Raw genomic sequence first — 23,761 nt, forward strand, 5'->3', positions numbered from 1 at the left:
TCACGGTGTAAATATTAGAAAATGTCGACCATTTCCACTACCTTGGCAGCCACCTCTACGCAAAAGTCAACATTGACTCTGAAATACAACATCGCCTGAGCTCTGCAAGTGCAGCTTTTTTCCGAATGAAGCAGAGAGTATTTGAGGACTGGGACATCCATAGGGATACCAAGGTGCTTGTTGATAAAGCCATTGTCCTCTCAACCCTGCCATATGCCTGCGAAACGTGGACTGTCTACAGATGTCACATGCAACTCCTCAAATGATTCCATCAGTGCTGTCTCCGGAAAATCCTGCAAATCTCTTGGGAAGACAAGCGGACAAACATCAGCGTGATGGAAGAAGCAAAGACCACTAGCATTGAAGCGATGGTCACCACCATCAACTCTGCTGGACCGGCCACATTGTCCAGGTGGCTGACCACCATCTCCCGAAGCAGTTGCTCTATTCCGAACTCAAGAATGGATGGGCAGGAAAAGAGATTTAAAGACAGGCTCAAAACCAACCTTAAAAACTCTGGCATAGACACGTAGAACTGGGAAGCCCTGGCCCTTGAGTGCTCCAGCTGGAGGTCAGCTGTGACCAGCAGTGCTGTAGAATTTGAAGAGGCACAAATGGAGGGCGAAAGAGAGAAACATGCCAAGAGGAAGACGTGTCAAGCCAACACCGACCGAGACCGCCTTCAACATGGAAACTGATGCCCTCACTGTGAGAGAAGATGCCGATCAAGAATAGGGCTCCACAGTCACAGACCCACCTTGGAAGACTATCCTACTCGGACAATGAGGGATCACCTAAGTGAGTAGTAACCTATTGCTCTAATCACATTTGCACGTTTTCGAACTGCTAGGTTGGCAGAAGCTGGGGCTAACAGTGGGAGCTCACTCTGCTCTCCAGATTTGAACTGTTGACTTTTGGTCAGCAAGTTCAGCAGCTCAGCGGTTTAACCTACTGTGCCACTAGCATGGCCTTAACAAGGGTCAGAAGACATTGCCACACATTCTTTGAAGTCAACTTAGATCTGCTCCACCTTACAAGTCAACACTGTTTCTCTTTCCAGATATGGAGGAGTTGGCTAGGGAGAGCATCAGCTTGCTATCCAGACCCCCCTTGGAGCTGGGAAGCCCCCATCTCTCTTCGGCCGCGGCCGTCTTCATCATGCTGAAATCCGCCCTCGGAGCCGGGCTCCTGAATTTCCCCTGGGCGTTCAATAAGGCCGGAGGGATCACGCCGGCCATTCTTGTGGAGTTGGTAAGTAAGACCTTGATCTCCACTTCCCCAGAAATACTTCAGGTTGATTTAATGGCGGTTTAGGGTCTCATTTGGGAATCCCAAAATGTTTGCACTGCTCTTCTTGTCCCAACGTGTTGATCTTGAAAAAAAGCATGTCTCCTTACTTGAAACCCAATCCTACAAAATTTGCTTATGGTCACCACCCTAAAACAGATTCATTTTCTTTCTGTCTATCTATCTGTCTTTCTCTTCCCCCCTCCTTTCCCCCTCTCCATTCTCTTCCTTCCTTCCTTCCTTCCTTCCTTCCTTCCTTCCTTCCTTCCTTCCTTCCTTCCTTCCCTCCCTCCCTCCCTCTTTCTTTCTTTCTTTCTTTCTTTCTTTCATTCTTTCTTTCTTTCTCTTCCCTCCCTCCCTTTCCCCTTTCCCTTTCCATCCTTCTCTTCCTCACTTTCATCCTTCCTTCCTCCCTTCCTTTCCCACTTTCTCCCACCCTTCTTCCTTCACTTCCACCTTTTCATCCTTCCTTCCCTCTCTCCCTCTTTGTTCTTCCCTCCATTCCCTTCTACCCTTCTCTCCTTCCTTCTCTACTTCCCTCCCTCACTTCTCTCTTTCCTTCCCCCCATTCCATCCTCCCTTCCTACCTTCCCTCCCTTCTCTCTTCCCTTCCACCCTTTCGTCCTACTTTACTTCCTTCCTTCCTTCCTTCCCTCCCCTTTGTCTTTCCTTCTGCTCTCTTTCCTTCCTCCTAACCTCCCTCCCTCCTTCCCTTCCTTACCTCTCGCTTTCCATCCTTTCTTTCCTCACTTTCATCCTTCCTTCCTTCTCTCTTTCCTCACTCCTTCCCTCCCTTCCTTTCCCTCTTTCTCCCTTCCTCCTTCCTTCACTTCCACCTTTTCATCCTCCCTTCCCTCTCTCCCTCTTTGTTCCTCCCTCCATTCCCTTCTACCCGTTTGTCCTTCCTCCTTTCTATCCTTCTCTTCCTCCCTCCCTCTTCTCTCTTTCCTTCCTCCTTCCCTTCCATCCTTCCCTTCCTTCCTTCCTTCCTTCCTTCCTTCCTTCCTTCCTTCCCTCTTTCTTTCTTTCTTTCTTTCTTTCTTTCTTTCTTTCTTTCTTTCTCTTCCCTCCCTCCCTTTCCCCATCTCTCCATTTTTCTTTCCTTGTTTCTTGCCCCTTCCCTCCCTTCCTTCTCCCCTGCTCTTTTTCTTTCACTTCCTTCCTTCCTCCTCTTTCCTTCCTCCTTTCTTTCCTTTGTTGCTGTTTCTTTACTTTTTCTTTCCCCTTCTTCCCTCCCTTCTCTCCTTCTCTCAATTCCTTCCTCCTCTTTCCTTTCTCCTTCTCTCCCTTTCTCTCTTTCCCCTCCCTCCTCTCCTGCACTCCTTTCCTTACATTTTCTTCCTCCTTTTTCCTCCCTCCCTCCCTTCTCCTCTCCACTTTCCTTCCTCCTCTTTCCTTCCTTCCTTCCTTTCTTTTTTTCTTATCCGTCCTTCCTTCTCTCCTCCAATCCTTCCTTCATTTCCTCTCTTCCTCCTCTCATCCTCCTCTTTCCCTCTATCTATCTATCTATCTATCTATCTATCTATCTATCTATCTTTTTCTTTCTCTCTCTACCCCCTCCCTTTCTCCCCCCTTCTCCTTTTTTTCTTGCCCATTCCTTCCTTCCCTCCCTTCTCCTCTGCTATCCTTCCCTCACTTCCTTCCTTCCTCCTCTTTCTTTCCTTCCTTCCTTCCTTTCTCTCTCTTTCTTTCCCCCTCCCTTCTCTCCTTCCCTTAATTTCTTCCTTTCTCCTCTTTCCCTTCACCTTATCTATCTATCTATCTATCTATCTATCTATCTATCTATCTAATCTCTCTTCCCTCCCTTTCTCCCCCTCCATTCTCCTTTTTTTCTTGCCCATTCCTTTCTTCCCTCCTTTCTCCTCTGCTATCCTTCCCTCACTTCCTTCCTTCCTCCTCTTTCATCCTCCTTCCTTCCTTCCTTCCTTCCTTCCTTCTTTCTCTGTCTTTCTTTTCCCCCTCCCTTCTCTCCTTCCCTTAATTTCTTCCTTCCTCCTCTTACCCTTCACCCTATCTATCTATCTATCTATCTATCTATCTATCTATCTATTTTTCCAGGGTTCCTTAGTATTCCTCATCAGTGGCTTAGTCATCCTGGGTTATGCAGCTTCCATCAGCACCCAAACAACGTACCAAGGGGTCGTGAGAGAGATCTGTGGGGCAGCCGTGGGGAAGCTTTGCGAAGTCTGCTTCATCCTGAACCTCTTCATGATCTCGGTGGCTTTTCTCCGTGTCGTGGGGGACCAGTTAGAAAAATGTGAGTCCACTGAAAGCATTAGCACTTGGTGTCCTACAAAGCGCTATTAACGTTATCGTTATATTCTAACACATCTTTTTTTAAAATAACGTAGTTTGAGTATCCTTTCTCCAAAATGCTTGGCATTTGGGATTTGTTTTTAGATTTTGGAATAACTCTGTTTGCGTATATGTACATCTTTTTGATGGGACCCAAGTTTAAACATAAAATTTGTTGATGTTACATATATACCATACTTCATCACATAATAGTCGCCACGCCAATCTTGGAATTGGCAAAATTGGTATTTTTGTGTTCCTCATATAATAGTTGCCACTGTCTAATAGTCACTCTCCCAATCTTGGAGGTGGCAAAATTGGTATTTCTTAGTTCCTCATATAATAGTTGCCACTGCATAATAGTTGCTCCCCCAATCTTGGAGGTGGCAAAACTGGTATTTTTGTGTTCCTTATATAATGGTTGCCACTGCATAATAGTCGCTCCCCCAATCTTGGAGGTGGCAAAGTTGGTATTTTTGTGTTCCTCATATAATAGTTGCCACTGCCTAATAGTCACTCTCCCAATCTTGGAGGTGGCAAAGTTGGTATTTTTGTGTTCCTCATATAATAGTTGCCACTGCCTAATAGTCACTCTCCCAATCTTGGAGGTGGCAAAGTTGGTATTTTTGTGTTCCACATATAATAGTTGCTCCCCCAATCTTGGAATTGGCAAAATTGGTATTTGTGTGTTCCTCATGTAATAGTTGCTACTGCGTAATAGTCGCTCCCCCAATCTTGGAGCTGGCAAAATTGGTATTTTTTAGTTCCTCATATAATAGTTGCCACTGCATAATAGTTGCTCCCCCAATCTTGGAGGTGGCAAAGTTGGTATTTTTGTGTTCCTCATATAATAGTTGCCACTGCGTAACAGTCACTCTCCCAATCTTGGAGGTGGCAAAATTGGTATTTTTGTGTTCCTCATATAATAGTTGCCACTGCGTAATAGTCGCTCCCCCAATCTTGGAGCTGGCAAAATTGGTATTTTTGTGTTCCTCATATAATAGTTGCCACTGTGTAATAGTCGCTCCCCCAATCTTGGAGGTGGCAAAATTTGTATTTTTGTATTCCTCATATAATAGTTGCCACCGTGTAATAGTCGCTCCCCCAATCTTGGAGCTGGCAAAATTGGTATTTTTGTATTCCTCATATAATAGTTGCCACTGTGTAATAGTCGCTCCCCCAATCTTGAAGGTGGCAAAATTGGTATTTTTTTGTTCCTCATATAATAGTTGCCACTCTGTAATAGTTGCTCCCCTAATTTTGGAGGTGGCAAAATTGGTATTTTTGTGTTCCTCATATAATAGTTGCCACTGCGTAATAGTCGCTCCCCCAATCTTGGAGGTGGCAAAATTGATATTTTTGTGTTCCTCATATAATAGTTGCTACTACGTGATAGTTGCCCTGCCAATCTTGGAGGTGGCAAAATTGGTATTTTTGTGTTTCTTATATAGTAGTTGCCATTGCATAATAGTCGCTCCCCCAATCTTGGAGGCGGCAAAATTTGTATTTTTGTGTTCTTCATATAATAGTTGCCATTGCATAATAGTTGCTCCCCCAATCTTGGAGGCGGCAAAATTGGTATTTTTGTGTTCCTCATATAATAGTCGCAAAATCAGTTTAGGCTGATTGCACAAATTGATATCTTCTTTCTGGTCCTTGTCTTTCTAGTATGTGATACTTTCTACCCAAATGAAACTGTGAATGGAGGTTTTCCTCACCAACATTGGTTCATCGACCATCGTTTCACTTTGTCCGTCCTTTGCATCCTGGTGATCTTCCCTCTTTCCATCCCTAAAGAAATTGGGTTCCAGAAGTACACAAGGTAAGAGCACGGATATTTGCTTATTTCTATGTCCTGTGTTTACTGAATGTTGGTGTGTACGTGTGTTTGCATGTGTGTGTGTGTGGTTTTGCGTATGCGTTGTAATGCATTTTCTTATTTTTTTGGCTTTTTAAGTCCCTTCCACTGTGTTTTTTGGTGTTTTTATGAGTGATGGTCATTCGTTGGCCTGATACTTGTAATGTGTCCAAATTTGGTGTCAATTCGTCCAGTGATTTTTGAGTTACGTTAATCCCACAAATTAATATTACATTTTTATTTATATAAATACTAGACATCTCCTGCCACGCGTTGCTGTGGCCCACATGGGGGTTCTGTGTGGGAGGTTTGGCCCAATTCTATCGTTGGTGGAGTTCAGAATGCTCTTTGATTGTAGGTGAACTATAAATCCCAGAAACTACAACTCCCAAATGTCAAGATTCTATTTCCCCCAAAACTCCACCAGTGTTGACATTTGGGCATATTGTGTCTTCGTGTAGAGTTTGATCCAGATCCATCATTATTTGAGTCCACAGTGCTCTCTGGAGGTAGGCGAACTACAACTCCAAAACTCAAGGTCAATGCCTACCAAACCCTTCCAGTATTTTCTGTTGGTCATGGGAGAACTGTGTGCCAAGTTTGGTTCCATTCCATCATTGGTGGGGTTCAGAATGTAGGTGTAGGTTTGGTGGGGTTCAGAATGTAGGTGTAGGTTTGATTGTAGGTGAACTATAAATCCCAGCAACTACAACTCCCAAATGACAAAATCTGTTTTTTTTTGAGTGAAGGACATACATTGGATTGTTAAGTGTATCGTGTCCAAATTTGCTGTCAATTCCCCCAGTGGTTTTTGAGTTCTTTTAATCCCACAAACGAACATTACATTTTTATTTATATAGATATATATAATTATTATATAGATAATATAAAATATCTAAATAACAAGGCTTGCAACCATTTGTATTCTAATTAAAGAGTACAGATAGCTCAATTATCTAAAGTCTCTTGAATATGGAGTATATAAATAGTGCAAAATATATCTATTAATATTATATTAGTCAACAAATCCTGCTATGGCCATGTTCCTTTGGTTCTTTAGAAATTCAATAAAGGGTTCCCATTCTTCTTGAAATTTCTGTGTATTTGTTTGTTGTGGAGCTAAGGTGAATTTAACAATTTTGGCCCTGAAATGCAGGAAGATGCCATTTCAAATGCTGGGCATTGAGTTTGACCTTCCTTTTTGCATAATCTGTCATCTTTCCTCATATGTATTTCAGTATTCTGGGCACCTTGGCAGCGTGTTACCTGATGCTTGTTATTGTCGTGAAATACTACCTCCGAACGGATCACGTCGTCCTGCACGAACACCACCTCTCTCCTGGGTCAGTGTTGTCTGGAGCGGATCTTCCCTCTCTGGCAGCTCCGAAACCCCTTTACATCGCTCTCATGTAAAATCTATTGCAGTGCCATTGTTTTTTACCTGACCACTAAGCACAGTTGTTCAGTTCGGCTCCTTTTGGATGCTTTTATAATGCATAACTCCGCATTCTGTTAAACTGAAAATGCTATATCTGAGCTGGCATCCAGGGGTGTGTCTATACTGTGGAATTAATGCAGTTTGACACCATTTGAATTTCTCCGGCTCAAGGCTATGGAAATCCGGAGTTGTAGCTTGGTGAGGCACCCGCATCTTTGGCAGAGAAGATGGCTAAAAACCATGTAAAACTACAGCTAAAAACTATGTAAAACTACAGCTAAAACCATGTAAAATTACACCTAAAAACCATGAAAAACTACACCTAAAAACCATGTAAAACTACAGCTAAAAATCATGTAAAACTACACCTAAAAACCATGTAAAACTACAGCTAAAACCATGTAAAATTACAGCTAAAAACCATGTAAAACTACAGCGAAAAACAATGTAAAGCTATAGCTAAAAACCATGTAAAACTATAGCTAAAAACCATGTAAAACTATAACTAAAAACCATGTAAAACTATAGCTAAAACCCATGTAAAACTTCAGCTAAAAAACATGTAAAGCTACAGCTAAATACCATGAAAACTCTAGCTAAAACCATGTAAAACTATAGCTAAAAACCATGTAAAACTATAGCTAAAACCATGTAAAACTATAGCTAAAAACCATGTAAAGCTACAGTTAAAACCATGTAAAACTACAGCTAAAAATCATGTAAAACTACACCTAAAAACCATGTAAAACTACAGCTAAAACCATGTAAAATTACAGCTAAAAACCATGTAAAACTACAGCGAAAAACAATGTAAAGCTATAGCTAAAAACCATGTAAAACTATAACTAAAAACCATGTAAAACTATAGCTAAAACCCATGTAAAACTTCAGCTAAAAAACATGTAAAGCTACAGCTAAATACCATGAAAACTCTAGCTAAAACCTTGTAAAACTATAGCTAAAAACCATGTAAAACTACAGCTAAAAACCATGTAAAACTATAGCTAAAACCATGTAAAACTATAGCTAAAAACCATGTAAAGCTACAGTTAAAACCATGTAAAACTACAGCTAAAAATCATGTAAAACTACACCTAAAAACCATGTAAAACTACAGCTAAAACCATGTAAAATTACAGCTAAAAACCATGTAAAACTACAGCGAAAAACAATGTAAAGCTATAGCTAAAAACCATGTAAAACTATAACTAAAAACCATGTAAAACTATAGCTAAAACCCATGTAAAACTTCAGCTAAAAAACATGTAAAGCTACAGCTAAATACCATGAAAACTCTAGCTAAAACCATGTAAAACTATAGCTAAAAACCATGTAAAACTACAGCTAAAAACCATGTAAAACTATAGCTAAAACCATGTAAAGCTACAGCTAAAACCATGTAAAACTACAGCTAAAAACCATGTAAAACTATAGCTAAAACCATGTAAAACTACAGCTAAAAACCATGTGAAACTACAGCTAAACAATGTAAAACTACAGCTAGAAACCATGTAAAATGACAGCTAAAAACAATGTAAAACTACAGCAAAACAACGGAAAAATATAGCTAAAAACCATGTAAAACTACAGCTAGAAACCATGTAAAATGACAGCCAAAAACCATGTAAAATTACAGCTAAAAACCATGTAAAGCTACAGCTAGAAACCATGTAAAATGACAGCTAAAAACAATGTAAAACTACAGCTAAAAACCATGTAAAGCTACAGCTAAAAATCATGTAAAATGACAGCTAAAACCATGTAAAATGACAGCTAAAACCATGTAAAACTATAGCTAAAAACCACGTAAAGCTACAGTCAAAACCATGTAAAACTACAGCTAAAAACAATGTAAAACTATTTCATTCCATGAATGAAAATACATCCTGCATATCAGATATTTACATTACGATTCATAACAGTAGCAAAATTACAGTGATGAAATAGCAATGAAAATAATATTATGATTGGGGGTCCCCACGACACGAGGAAGTGCATTAAGGGGTCGTGGCATTAGAAAGGTTAAGACACACTGCTCAACGGTATAGATGTAACCCATGATTGTTTTTGTAGCTGCCAATTAAAACGCATTGTCAAAACAAACTCGTGGAAGTGTGACATGACATTGTAGCACAGTGTTTGAGTTGGCTTGCTCATTCCAGTTATCGGATTTGTGGAAGCAAATCCTTACCAGCATGTTTCATCTCATATGGTGCTGTTTGCTTTATATAGTCGATAAACACATGCTCTGTTTGTTTGTCTATTTATGATGAGTTGGACAAGTGCTTCTCTCTCACACACCATGTTTCCATTCCAGGGTCTATTCTTGGACCTCCATGTTCAGCGTTATACCAACCATCTGCTTTGGATTTCAGGTAATAGATATAATTTCTTCCTCCTGTTGTGTTTATATGTATATGTTTTGACCCAAATCAAAATTCCCCAAAAATATGGGAGTAAGTGAAATGTTCAAAAATTTGGTGGCCTAAGAGTGGTAAATGTGTTCTACCACTCTACCAATAGCTTTAAAAATGAGGGAAATAGGAACCCCTGAAGTTTCTCCAATGGTAGTAATGATTGCATGTGCAATTACTGCAACAAAATAGTAACAAAATTTTGTTAGTCTCATTATAGTAATGAAATTTTCACTAATGATAGTTTAAAAGAACTTTAGAAACTTAAGCAGAGAAGGCTAAAAACCATGTAAAACTACAGCTAAAAACCATATAAAACTACAACTAAAAACTAGGGCTGGGCAACCACGGAAAAATTTGTTTCTAAACTCGTTTTTTGGGGGGGGGGGTTGCGTTTCGATTTTTAAAAGAATTCTGAATTTTTCCTTTAAAAAAGTTCAAAATTTACGACATTTCGGAAATTACGAAACAATTACGAAACAATTACGAAACAATTACGAATCAATTCGTTAATGGCGGACGCGACGGCGCAATATGCTAAAAAAACCTCCAAATGGGACAGGGGGAACTTCTGAAGCTTCCCTCTCCCTCTGTTGTTGACTGTTGGTGTGATAATTATATATTTTTTTCACTGATAAAACAAACAACAACTATAAAACTTGCACCAGACATGCGGAAATAATAATGAAACGATTTCAAAACAATTTCAAAACAATTTCAAAACGATTTCGAAACAATTACGAAACAATTATGAAACGAATTGAAAAATTCGTTTCGATTTTTAGTTGCTCCTGAATGGTTCAATATCGCTTCGTTATCAAAAAAATAACGAATTAATAACGAATTACGAAATTAACGAACGAAACCGCCCAGCCCTACTAAAAACCATGTTTTGCAAGTAATTTTGAACCATTTTTAATTGTTTGCACACGCCAAAGTTGTATCAATGAGTAGAGGCATCTGGTGGCTTCTTTCTGTTGATTTGGCATAATTATCCCTGTAAATCTTTGGTTATGTAATTCTTGCATCTTGGAACAAAACAGTTCCAAAGTTTTCTCTCCGGTGAGCAAATGGTGAGTAGAGTTATTAAGGGGACATCTGATGTTTGGAATTTAATTTCAACATTTTAATGCCCCTGCTGCATTTCTAAAATTTTTCATAAAAGTTTGATGGGTGTGCGTTTAATTTCAGATGATTTCTGAAATTTTGTTATCTTTTGTTAGTTTTGTTTCATTGGTGGCAGTGGGTGAAATTTAGAGGCTAATTTCTCTGACATTTTTATGGCTATCAGGATGAAACTTGGGACACTCATGGGATACATTTACATCTGTAAGCTTCCCAAGTTTCAGAATATTTTGCTCATCCACTGATTTTTTAGATTTTTTTAAAAAAAATTACAAGTAAAGAGTCTTATTCTCCCCCCTCCCCTGCGAGAGGTTGAATTTCTCCACAGTGCTAGAATATGACTAGGCCATAATTCCTGAAAAGTTTCAGAAAGATCTGCTCATCCACTGATTTTTAGGATTTTTTTCCACTTTAAGTACCTTGGGCGAGTCACACTCTCTCAGCCTCAGAACAAGTTGCTTCTGGTGTGAGAGAATTGGCCATCTACAAGGACATTACCCAGGGGACCCCCTGAAAATTTTGAGGTTTCCTGACCCAAAACAAAAATCCTCAGAGTATTGAAAAAATTAAAAAATGGCTGTCAGGATGGAATTTGCAACACTTGTAGAATGCATTTACAACTGTAAGTATCCCAAGTTTCAGAACGTTTTGCTCGTCCACATAATTTTTAGGGAATTTAAAAAGTTTTTCCAAATACTTTTAAAAAAAAGGTATCTGGGTTGCTGTGAGTTTTCAGGCTGTATGGCTATGTTCCAGCAGCACTCTCTCCTAACATTTCAGCTGTATCTGTGACTGACACCTTCAGAGGTTCTGTTGGCAGTGAACACCAAACCTTCTAATGTTTCAGTGCCATGAAGCCTGCATTGCCATCTACAGCAGCATGAGCAACAAGAAGCTCTCCCATTGGGTAGTGGTATCAGTGATGTCTATGCTCTTCTGCTTTCTTATTTATTCTTTGACAGGTAAGTTTTTTCCAGCTTTCGCCATCACCAGGGATGGGTATTTTTTATCGTGTCAGAAGTGAATTGAGAATACAGTTATAATGTATAGAAAGAAAGCACAAACTAAGTTAAGAATTTGGCATTATTGTCCTGAGTTGCCCTCCAAAAACAGCCTTTAGACCAGCATTTCTCAACTGGGGTCGGGACTCCTGGGAGGGTCACGAGGGGGTGCCAGAGGGGTTGTCAAAGACCATCAGAAAACTACAATTCCCAAATGCCAAGGTCTATTTCCCTCAAACTCCACCAAGAGAGATGGTGACAAGCTGGAATGTGCCCAGAAGAGGGCGACTAAAATAATCAAGGGTCTGGAGAACAAGCCCTGTGAGGAGAGGCTTAAAGAGCTGAGCATGTTTAGCATGAAGAAGAGAAGGCTGAGGGGAGACATGATGAGTGCCATGTATAAATATGTGAGGGGAAGTCATAGGGAGGCGGGAGCAAGCTTGTTTTCTGCTGCCCTGGAGACTAGAACACAATGGAACAACGGCTTCAAACTATAGGAAAGGAGATTCCATCTGAACATGAAGAACTTCCTGTGAGAGCTGTTCAGCAGTGGAACTCTCTGCCCTGGAGTGTGGTGGAAGCTCCTTCTTTGGAGGCTTTTAAGCAGAGGCTGGATGGCCATCTGTTGGGGGTGCTTTGAATGTGATTTTCCTGCTTCATGGCAGAATGGGGTTGGACTGGATGGCCCATGAGTTCTCTTCCAACTCTAGGATTCTATTATTCTAAGGAGACTCCACCACATTTTGGGCAGAGAGTTCCAATTATTATATTACTAGCTGTCCCTGCCATGCGTTGCTGTGGCCCACTCTGGTGGTCATGGAGGTTCTGTGTGGGAGGTTTGGCCCAATTCTATCGTTGGTGGGGTTCAGAATGCTCTGTGATTGTAGGTGAACTACAAATCCCAGCAACTACAACTCCCAAATGTCAAGATTCTATTTTCCCAAAACTCCACCAGTGTTCACATTTGGGCATATTGAGTATTCATGTAGAGTTTGGTCCAGACCCATCATTGTTTGAGTTCACAGTGCTCTCTGGATGTAGGTGAACTACAACTCCAAAACTCAAGGTCATTGCCTACCAAACTCTTCCAGTATTTTCTGTTGGTCATGGGAGTTCTGTGTGCCAAGTTTGGTTCAACTGGTGGAGTTCAGAATGCTCTTTGATTGTAGGTCAACTATAAATCCCAGCAACTACAACTCCCAATTGACAAAAGAGACAGAGCACAGACGGCGTTCAGCTAGGATAGCTACTAAAAACGCTGAGCTAATTGGGAGATGCCCTAGCATCTCCTGCATGGGGAATTCAGGGCTTAAAATTAGGATTAAAATTTGGGCGTATCGGGTATTTGTGCAAAATTTGGTCCAGTGAATGAAAACATATATCAGATATTTACATTACGACTCATAACAGTAGCAAAACTATAGTTATGAAGTAGTAACAAAAATAACTTTATGGTTGGGGTGACCACAACATGAGGAACTGTATTAAGGGGTTAGGAAGGTTGAGAAGCACTGCTTTAGACAATGTTGAAAGTAAAAGAAAGATGTTTTACTTCACCAAACACAAAGGATAAGCAAATGCAATTAAAAACTGCAAAAGAAAACAAGGAAGTCTTAATCCAGACACAAATTAAAGTCTCTTACAAGGACCCAAAAGAAACAGTGAGCAATGAACTAAGTCCTTAGCAGCAGACACAAAGCAGATTCCCTTGGAGTGAAAACATCAGTATCAGGGTCGTTGTTCTAGAAGCATTCTCTCCTGACGTTTCGCCTGCATCTATGGCAAGCATTCTCAGAGGTTGTGAGCATCTTCAGACCTCGCAACCTCTGAGGATGCTTGCCATAGATGCAGGCGAAACGTCAGGAGAGAATGCTTCTAGAACATGGCCATATAGCCCAAAAAGCCTACAACAACCCAGTGATTCCAGCCATGAAAGCCTACGACAACTTGGGGATTGCCTGTATTGCCAAATTTCTGACAGGTACGATTTTCTCTCCCCTCCACAGGACTGTATGGCTATTTGACCTTTGGTGCCGATGTGGCTGCCGACATCCTCATGTCGTACCCAGGAAACGATGTGGTGGTCATCATCGCCCGGCTGTTGTTTGGCATCTCCATCATCACCATCTACCCCATTGTCCTCCTCTTGGGAAGGTAACATTGAGAAGTGCTACCTTGGTGCAGAAAACCTTGAGTGCATCTAATAATAATAATAATAATAATAATAATAATAATAATAATAATAAGGCAACCAAACAGTTGTATTACAAACAAACAAACATACAAAAGACACAGAGTTTGCAAGCTTGGTAGTTGATTAAATGTCCTTTGACCAGTATCTGGCCACTTGGAGTGCCTCTGGTGTTGCCGCAAGAAGGTCCTCCATGCTGCATGTGGCAGAGCTCAGGGTGCATTGCAGCAGGTGGTCAGTGGTTTGCGCTTCTCCACACTCGCATGTTGTGGATTCCACTTTGTGGCCCCATTTCTGAAGGTTGACTCTGCATCTCGTGGTGCCAGAGCGCAGTCTGTTCAGCGCCTTCCATGTCGCCCAGTTTTTTGTGTGCCCAGGGAGGAGTCTCTCATTGGGTATCAGCCATTGATTGAGGCTCTGGGTTTGAACCTGCCACTTTTGGACTCTCGCTTGCTGAGGCGTTCCAGCGAGTGTCTCATAGAATCATAGAATCAAAGAGTTGGAAGAGACCTCATGGGCCATCCAGTCCAACCCCCTGCCAAGAAGCAGGAATATTGCATTCAAATCACCCCTGACAGATGGCCATCCAGCCTCTGTTTAAAAGCCCCTGGTATCACATTTTACGTTAAGAAAAGGAAAGTGTTTGCTCGGGCGTACCAGATTTCTCCTTTTCTCCTCTTCCTTTACCCAACGCATCCCATGACTTTTTGCATTCTCCCCTTTTGCGATTGCATTTCAAGGTCCGTCCTGCAGGACATCTGCCTGAGCTCCAAGCACAGCGATGCGCTGACTAGGGAGCCGAATGAGAAATGGACGCGGGTCCTGCTCACCACTGCTTGGGTCGTGGTCACCCTCATCATTGCGCTCTGTGTCCCAGACATCAGCAAAGTGATCAGTGTCATCGGAGGCATCAGTGCTTTCTTCATCTTCATTTTCCCAGGTATGCACCCACGTCTATATTTCTGTGGGAAGATTTGGCAGGGACACTAATCCTCTGCCATCCCACTCCCTCAGCTGCTTTAAAAATGTCCCGGTTTCTCTCACTTCCTCCCACTTTCCTCTCTTTGGCTTAATTGCTGCAAACTGAGTTCAAAATACAGAGGCGCAGTCAGCTTTCCGCCTTTGAAGATTTGATGAATATGTTCTCTCAAAGAATTTCTGTATCCTGCAGCACTAGAAGAAACATCAGACATGCCCTGTATAATGAATAGCAGGAAGGTCGAATAGTAGAAAATATTTTAAATAATTTGAATTTATTAGACAGGGAAAAAGATATAAAAATAATCCCAACGCTGCTTCACCAATTATAATTAATATCTCACAATCAGGATCACACTGCTGTGCCATCAATTATAATGAAGCCCTCACACCAAGGAACTTCTTTTAGCAGGGAGAAGGAACAGGGAATTCTGAAATAGTGAATCCCACAAGCTACCAACCTTTATAAGGAATATCACAGGAGGATAAAACAGGGAAATATATATTTGAATGACGTCTGGACTGTGAGGGTTTTAAAAGGCCTCTTCAATTGGGTATGCTGCCACCTTATTATTTAGTATTCAGACTGAGTTATATGTGTGGAGAGGATACTTAGTAACCCCTTTCTGTGTTACTATAGTGTTTATTTCCTCAGAGGGTTTAAATACCAATGACATTAACACACAGACTGTTGAAATGTGTTAACTACGAGAGGTATTTTTAAAGTAAGGTCTGTTTGAACATAAGTACACAACGAAAGTTTATTTCAAAAAAGTAAATTTATTTTCAGAAAGTACATACTTCACTCTATTTTTCGACATAGTTGCCAAGTTTGTTCAAACACTTATCATACCTCTGAACCAATTTTAAAATACCCTCTTCATAAAAACTTGCCGCCTGCTCCGATAACCAAGAGTTCACTGTAATCAAAGAAGAGCGACCGGAGCGGTCCTCATCATGGACATTGTCACGGCCATCTTTGAATTGTCGTACCCACTTACGCACTTTGCTTTCACTCATAACAGTATCACCGTACAGTTCACAAATCTGTTGATGAATTTCTACAGCAGGCAGGTTCCTTGCTGACAAAAACCGTATCACTGAGCAAACTTCACATGCGGAGGGTGAGTTGATAGTCTTAAACATTTTTAAAGCACAGAACAGAACCGTACAGGTGAGCTACAGAGCGGAAACTGAGCACAGTTGTTCCCGAGGCATGCCGGTACACGATGCACACACTCATTGCGGTATGCGTGCGAACTACTAGTGTCTACAACAAAATGGACCTTACTTAAAAAATACCCCTCATATAATAAAACGTTTATTTAACAGGCTTAAACTCTTCTGGTACAAATGCGTAATGGTTTCTGTAAGTTAATGGCGCAAAAGCTTTTGGTTATGTTTGATGTACAATTCTTAGATGGGTACTGGGTTCAAATCTAGAGTTAACAAACAGGAGATTATCTCAGGAAACTAATCTCTGATAATAATTCCAAACCAAATTCCCACTTTCTGGAATCTAGCCAAACAACCTTGGCCTAGCCTTCCTCAGGAATAAAAGAAACAGACCATTAAGCAAGGTCCTTTTTGTATCTGGACCAAAGTTGCCATGGATGATGGGGCACGCAGTACCCCCATGACCATGTTTGGGGGAATTGATCTTGATTTATAGGAGTCGTAGTTCACCTACATCCGGAGAGCACTGTGAACCCAACCAACGTTGTATCTGGACCAAAGTTGCCATGGATGATGGGGCACGCAGTACCCACGTGACCATGTTTGGAGGAATTGATCTTGATTTATAGGAGTTGTAGTTCACCAACATCCAAAGAGCACTGTGAACCCAACCAACGTTGTATCTGGACCAAAGTTGCCATGGATGATGGGGCACATAGTACCCCCATGACCATGTTTGGGGGAATTGATCTTGATTTATAGGAGTCGTAGTTCACCAACATCCAAAGAGCACTGTGAACCCAACCAACGTTGTATCTGGACCAAAGTTGCCATGGATGATGGGGCACGCAGTACCCCCGTGACTGTAAGCTCACAGCAGCCGCTCCCAGAAAGGACACAGGACGCCAATCCGTAATCAATCAGGAAACTTTTACTACTGGATGCATATACACAATGAAAGCCAGGATTGGCACACAGACGCAAGTCAACCCTTATATACCCTCCCCCACATTCGAATCCCCTCTTCCCGCCTGACAATGGTCCCGCGCAATATTCCCCGCCAAACCACCAACGGTCCCTCCCAAGGCCACCAGCTGCAATTCCTTATCAGTTCTCCATGTCAGGAATCCGGTTTTTTGCGCCAACATCCAAGGCCAGGAAACCGAGTCCTGACATAACGTCCCCCTCCACCTCTTCTTCTTCCTGGAAGGGAAACATACGTCACCATTATGTCCCCTCTTTGTCTAGTGGGCCTTGGTATTTCTTTAGCAAACTACAATGGAATGTCGGATGTACCTTCCCCAATGTCTTAGGGAGCTTCAAAGTATAGGTTACTTCATTTATTTTGCTAGAAATTCTGAAGGGACCAATAAATTTGGGAGACAATTTCCGTGAGGGGGCATTTAGCTTGAGGTTCTTTGTGCTCAGCCACACTAAATCCCCCTCCTCCAACCTATCACCTTCCCTCCTTTTCCGATCTGCAAACAGTTTATATTTACGTTGGGCCTCTCGTAGTGATTTCGCCACCTCCTCCCAGTTCGCTTTCATTTTGTCCGGCCATCCTTCCCTTCTCCCCAGTTCTTCCCCCCAACTCGGCAGTTTGGGTAAAGGGGTTACTTCCATGCCGTACACTACTTCAAAGGGGGATTTCCCTGTGGATGCATGACATGCTCCATTATACGCAATTTCTGCAAACGGGAGTAAATCAGCCCAATCGGTTTGGCATTGGTTTATGTATGTCCTTAGGAACAGCCCCAAGGTCTGTTGCGTGCGTTCAACTCCCCCATTGGTCATGGGATGGAATGCTGAACTCAGGGTCCTTTCCACCCCCATTAACTGCATGAATTCTTCCCAGAACCGGGCCGTAAATTGCACCCCTCGGTCACTAATCACTTGATCCGGACAACCATGCAACCTATAGATGTGTTTGATAAACAGCTCGGCCAACTTCTCTGCAGATGGTAATTTAGGCAGTGCTATGAAATGCGCTTGCTTTGAGAACAGATCCATTACTGTCCATATGTAACGTTGACCTCGGCTAACTGGGAGTTCGCCCACAAAGTCCATAGCAATTACCCTCCACGGTTGTGAGGGTTCTGCGACCTTTTGCAATAACCCCGTTGGTTTTTGTGGGGTTGCTTTGCTCTGTGCACACGCATTGCACCGGGATACATACATTTTGGTGTCATTCCTCATACCTGGCCACCAACACTGACGTGCTAACATTTTTAGGGTTTTTGTTACTCCCCAGTGCCCCGCTCCCTTATTGCCGTGGCATCTGATCATCATTCTTTCCCTCAGGTTGTCTGGGATGTATAACTTCCTATGTACAAATCCCAATCCGTCCTTCCATTCCACCTTTTCCTTATTTCTTTCCAGCCACTCATCCTCCCTACATGCCTGCCTTATCTCCTCCTCCCATCCTCCGTCTTTGCTCTCAACCCCCACCAACTTCTGGCTGCGTTCCGTTTGCGCTCGTGTTTGCACTGCCATGCCCCACTGCTGTTCTGAGAATACGCTCCCCTTCGGGCTTTGCCCCCTCCCTTCATCCTCCGGCATTCTCGACAACGTGTCTGCCACCACATTTTGTTTCCCCTTTTGGAAATGCAGCTTGAAATCAAATCTACTAAAATACTGAGCCCATCTTATTTGTTTTGCTGACAATTGCCTGGGTGATGTGAGGTATTGCAAGTTTTTATGGTCGGTCCACACTTCAAAGGGGATGCCGCTTCCCTCTAATAGGTGCCTCCACGTTTCTAGAGCCCTCACCACTGACAGAGCCTCCTTCTCCCACACCGGCCAGTTCCGTTCGGTTTCGCTGAACTTTTTTGAGATGAACCCACAGGGTTTCAACCTCCCTTCTGGATCCCTTTGCATCAGAGCCGCCCCGTAAGCCCAATCTGATGCATCACAATGGATTATGAAGGGTTTAGTCAAATCGGGGTGGATTAACACTGGTTCCTCAGTGAACCTGCGTTTCAATTCTTCAAAAGCCTTTTGGCACTCTGCTGACCAGTTCAGCTTCGCTCCCGGGGACCGCACTTTCACCGTTTCCCCCTTTCCCTTCGTTTTGAGCAGTTCAGTTAAGGGCAACGTTATCTGCGCAAAATCCCCTATGAACCCCCGGTAGAAATTTGCAAACCCGAGGAATGACTGCAACTGTTTGCGCGTTTGGGGAGGGCTCCACCCCCTGACATCCTCCACCTTTGCCGGATCCATTGCTATCCCTCCCTTGGATATCCGGTACCCCAGGAAGTCTATCTGTTCCTTATTGAACTCACATTTTGATAGCTTTGCAAACAGTTTTGCCTCCCTCAATTTCTGGAGTACCTCTCTCACCAATTTGACGTGGGATTGTCTATCCCGGGTAAACACAATTACATCATCCACAAAGCAAAACACCCCGCGATACAATAATGGATGTAACACCTCATTAATCATTTGCATAAATGCTGATCCAGAGCCTTTGAGCCCGAATGGACAAATTAAATATTCAAAATGGCCGAGCGCACAGGCAAACGCCGTTTTCCACCTGTCCTCAGGCCTTATGCGCAACTTGTGATAGGCCTCGATCAAGTCAATTTTCGTGAACACCCTTGCTTCTGACAACCTCGATAGTAAGTCCTTGGTTAGTGGCATGGGGTAGTTGTTGGTGGTGCTCACTGCATTCAGCCCCCTATAGTCCACGCACAGTCTCAGCGAACCGTCCTTTTTGTGCCTAAACAGCACTGGGGCTCCCAAGGGTGACTCGGATGGCCTTATAAACCCTCGGGCTAAGTTTTTTTCAATATACTTTCTCAGTTCCTCCATCTCCTTGACCGACATAGGGTACAATTTACTCCTAGGCAACTTAGCATCCTCATTGAGTTCAATCTTTACTTCGACCCTCCTAGGAGGGGGAAGCTGGTCTGCTTCCTTTTCGTCAAACACATCCTCAAAGTCTCTGTACTCAGGGGGAATTTCCTGCACCCTATCCACCGTGTTTTCTTCCCCCTTGCAACATCTTCCTCTTTCTTCGCTCTGGAATGTCATGCTGCCTTCCCTCCAATTGATCTGTGGGTTGGCTTCCTTTAACCATGGCATTCCTAGTATTACATTGTAAGTAGCCATAGGGGATACTACAAAGGTTATGCTACCTTCCCAGCTCCCCACTTTACATTTCACCTCTCCCACTTCAAACCGCGCTGGGGCTCCAGCCGCCACTGACCCATCTAGCTGCGAGAATGCTATGGGGCTCTGCAAGGGGGTTTTCTCACATTTCAGTTCGTCTGCTAACTCTGGGGTCATAATGTTTCTTGAGCAGCCGCAATCCATGAGAGCTTTGCAGCTGGCCCACTTCCCCTCCCCTTCTAGCCTGATCGGGAATACTAGCATTCCTGGGCTGTGACTCACCAGATCTTCCACTGGGGCCCTAGAAGGGGGGTTCTCCTCCGCTCTCTTCCCTGCAGCCGGTTTGAACTTTGGGAAATGGGACTCTCCCCCTTTCCTTTGTCGGCACTCGGCGGCCCGATGGCCTAGGCGACCGCATACATAACAACCGCCCCTCTGCTCCTTGGGCCCTCCGGTTGGGGCTTTCCCGACCGTGCCTCTCTCCGTCCTCCGACTCTCCTCCTTCGCTCTCGTCTGCTGCGGTGCCGCTCCTTGATGCCTCTTGACCTGTGCCAAGGTCGTCTCGACGCGGCCGGCCAGCTCAATCCATCCGCCTATCTCCTCCGGGTCGTCGCGATGCAGCGCCCAGGTCAAGATTTCCTTCCGCAGGCCCTCTTTGAATATCTGGACTTTGGTGGTGTTGGACCACTCTGGGACCTTCTCCGCCCTCAACCGGAATTCCTCCACGTATTCGGACACGGAGCGATGTCCTTGGGTTATCGTCTGCAGCTTTTCCCTCGCCCGGACTCTCTCGAGCGGATCCCTGAAGCGCGCCTCCATTGCAGCCAGGAACCGCCTTACAGATCCCAAACATGGGTCGTGCCTGGCGTGGAGCTGGACGTACCACTCCGCTGCTCCCCCTCTCAGTGCTGCACCCACTGCTCGCACCCTGCTTGCCTCTGACCCGAAGGTAAGGGCGTTATCTTCTAGATATCCCCTCACCATAGTCAGGAAGTATGCGAGGTTTCCGGCTTCTCCTCCGAACTCGATTCTCAGCTCCTCCCTCCTGGGTTGGTATAGAAGGGGTTGCCTCTCCCGGTTCTCCGCTCGCGGTGGCCCTCCCTGGAGCCCTCGCTGCTCCGGGGGCAATTCCTGACGCCCTGTGCCACGCCCGGCTCCGGCCGGGGGCACCAGGAACGTCTGCTGGGACGCCAGTCCCCGGGGTCGTTCCTCCTCCTCATCGCTCTCCGCAGCGGCCCTCCAACTCGTCTGCGTCTTAGGACGTGCCCCGGGTCCCCGGTCACTCCTCTCCTCCGCGCTCCACATCGATTCCCCTCGGGGTGGTGGTTCCTCTAACAGGGGGGCCAGCCGCTCCATCACCTTTGACATCATCGCGAGGGTGGTCTCCATGGATGCCATCTTTTCCTCCAGGAAATCCAACCTCTGCGGGGAGGGAAAGTCTAGCCCGCTGCTTTCTCTCGCTGCTGCCCCTGCCCCCTTCACTCGCCTCTGTGTGACTCCGTTGGGCTGGGCGTACGCAGTCGATGAAGCCAAGGCATTCACTCATAGAATCATAGAATCATAGAATCAAAGAGTTGGAAGAGACCTCATGGGCCATCCAGTCCAACCCCCTGCCAAGAAGCAGGAATATTGCATTCAAATCACCCCTGACAAATGGCCATCCAGCCTCTGTTTAAAAGCTTCCAAAGAAGGAGCCTCCACCACACTCCGGGGCAGAGAGTTCCACTGCTGAACGGCTCTCACAGTCAGGAAGTTCTTCCTAATGTTCAGATGGAATCTCCTCTCTTGTAGTTTGAAGCCATTGTTCCGCGTCCTAGTCTCCAAGGAAGCAGAAAACAAGCTTGCTCCCTCCTCCCTGTGGCTTCCTCTCACATATTTATACATGGCCATCATATCTCCTCTCAGCCTTCTCTTCTTCAGGCTAAACATGCCCAGTTCCCTAAGCCGCTCCTCATAGGGCTTGTTCTCCAGACCCTTGATCATTTTAGTCGCCCTCCTCTGGACACATTCCAGCTTGTCAATATCTCTCTTGAATTGTGGTGCCCAGAATTGGACACAATATTCCAGGTGTGGTCTAACCAAAGCAGAATAGAGGGGTAGCATTACTTCCTTAGATCTAGACACTATGCTCCTATTGATGCAGGCCAAAATCCCATTGGCTTTTTTTGCCGCCACGTCACATTGTTGGCTCATGTTTAACTTGTTGTCCACGAGGACTCCAAGATCTTTTTCACACGTACTGCTCTCGAGCCAGGCGTCACCCATTCTGTATCTTTGCATTTCGTTTTTCCTGCCAAAGTGGAGTATCTTGCATTTGTCGCTGTTGAACTTCATTTTGTTAGTTTTGGCCCATCTCTCTAATCTGTCAAGATCGTTTTGAATTCTGCTCCTGTCCTCTGGACTATTGGCTATCCCTCCCAATTTGGTGTCGTCTGCAAACTTGATGATCATGCCTTCTAGCCCTTCATCTAAGTCATTAATAAAGATGTTGAACAGGACCGGGCCCAGGACGGAACCCTGCGGCACTCCACTTGTCACTTCTTTCCAAGATGAAGAGGAAGCATTAGTGAGCACTCTCTGTGTTCGTCCACTTAACCAATTACAGATCCACCTCACCGTAGTTTTGCCTAGCCCACATTGGACAAGTTTCCTTGCCAGAAGGTCATGGGGGACCTTGTCGAAGGCCTTACTGAAATCCAGGTACGCTACATCCACGGCATTCCCCGCATCTACCCAGCTTGTAGCTCTATCGAAGAAAGAGATCAGATTAGTCTGACATGACTTGTTTTTGATAAATCCATGTTGACTATTAGCGATGACTGCATTTGTTTCTAAGTGTTTGCAGACCACTTCCTTAACAATCTTTTCCAGAATCTTGCCCGGTATCGACGTGAGGCTGACCGGACGGTAGTTGTTTGGGTCATCCTTTTTTCCCTTCTTGAAGATTGGGACCACATTAGCCCTCCTCCAATCTGCTGGAACTTCTCCCGTTCTCCAAGAACTCTCAAAGATGGTTGCCAATGGTTCCGAAATGACTTCCGCTAGTTCCTTCAATACTCTGGGGTGTAGTTGATCTGGCCCTGGGGACTTGAACTCATTAAGAGCGGCCAGGTATTCCTGGACGACTTCTTTCCCAATTTGGGGTTGGATGTCCTCCAATCCCTCATCCACTCCATCTTGCTGAGGTTGAAGACTCTCTTTTTGTGAGAAGACCGAGGCAAAGAAGGCATTAAGTAGTTCTGCCTTTTCCCTATCCCCTGTCAGCATTGCCCCATCTTCTCCTCGAAGAGGTCCTATCGCCTCCTTGTTTTTCCTTTTTCTACTGACATAAGAATAGAAGCCCTTTTTATTGTTTTTAATGTCCCTGGCAAGTCTGAGCTCGTTTTTTGCTTTAGCCTTGCGGACCTTTTCCCTACAGGTGTTGGCTATTTGTTTGAATTCTTCTTTGGTGATTTCTCCCTTTTTCCACTTCTTGTGCATGTCTCTTTTGTGTCTTAGCACAGTTAGAAGTTCTTTGGACATCCATTCTGGCTTCTTTGCACTTGTCCTATTTTTTCTCTTTGTTGGCACAGTTTGCAATTGCGCCTTGAGTATTTCACTCTTGAGAAATTCCCATCCATCCGTAACTCCCTTGTCTTTTAGTATCTGTGTCCACGGAATGCTGCTCAGCGTTTCCTTCATTTTTTGGAAATCAGCTCTCCTAAAGTCCAAAATGCGGGTTTGACTTGTCTTAGTTTCGGCCTTCCTTTGTACCTCAAATTGCAGGAGCACATGGTCACTTGCCCCTAAGGATCCTACCACTTCGACCGCATCGATCAGGTCCTCCGCATTTGTTAAGATGAGATCAAGAGTAGTCAATCCCCTTGTTGCTTCTTCTACCTTCTGGAC

General features: G+C 44.0%; 1 protein-coding gene across 1 annotated transcript in view; it reads left to right on the forward strand.

The window, feature by feature from the left end:
- Positions 1–1,062: 1,062 nt before the first annotated feature.
- SLC38A8 (solute carrier family 38 member 8) overlaps positions 1,063–23,761 on the forward strand; it is a 29,980-nt gene continuing 7,281 nt past the window's right edge. Inside the window, exons 1-8 of the mRNA XM_067470883.1 lie at positions 1,063–1,251; positions 3,346–3,544; positions 5,251–5,404; positions 6,679–6,783; positions 9,196–9,253; positions 11,265–11,379; positions 13,425–13,572; positions 14,350–14,549. Coding sequence (XP_067326984.1) covers positions 1,063–1,251; positions 3,346–3,544; positions 5,251–5,404; positions 6,679–6,783; positions 9,196–9,253; positions 11,265–11,379; positions 13,425–13,572; positions 14,350–14,549 — 1,168 coding nt within the window. The remainder of the gene's footprint in view (positions 1,252–3,345; positions 3,545–5,250; positions 5,405–6,678; positions 6,784–9,195; positions 9,254–11,264; positions 11,380–13,424; positions 13,573–14,349; positions 14,550–23,761) is intronic.

This window comes from Anolis sagrei, chromosome 8 (assembly GCF_037176765.1).
Source record: "Anolis sagrei isolate rAnoSag1 chromosome 8, rAnoSag1.mat, whole genome shotgun sequence".
In the NCBI taxonomy this organism is placed as follows: domain Eukaryota; kingdom Metazoa; phylum Chordata; class Lepidosauria; order Squamata; family Dactyloidae; genus Anolis; species Anolis sagrei.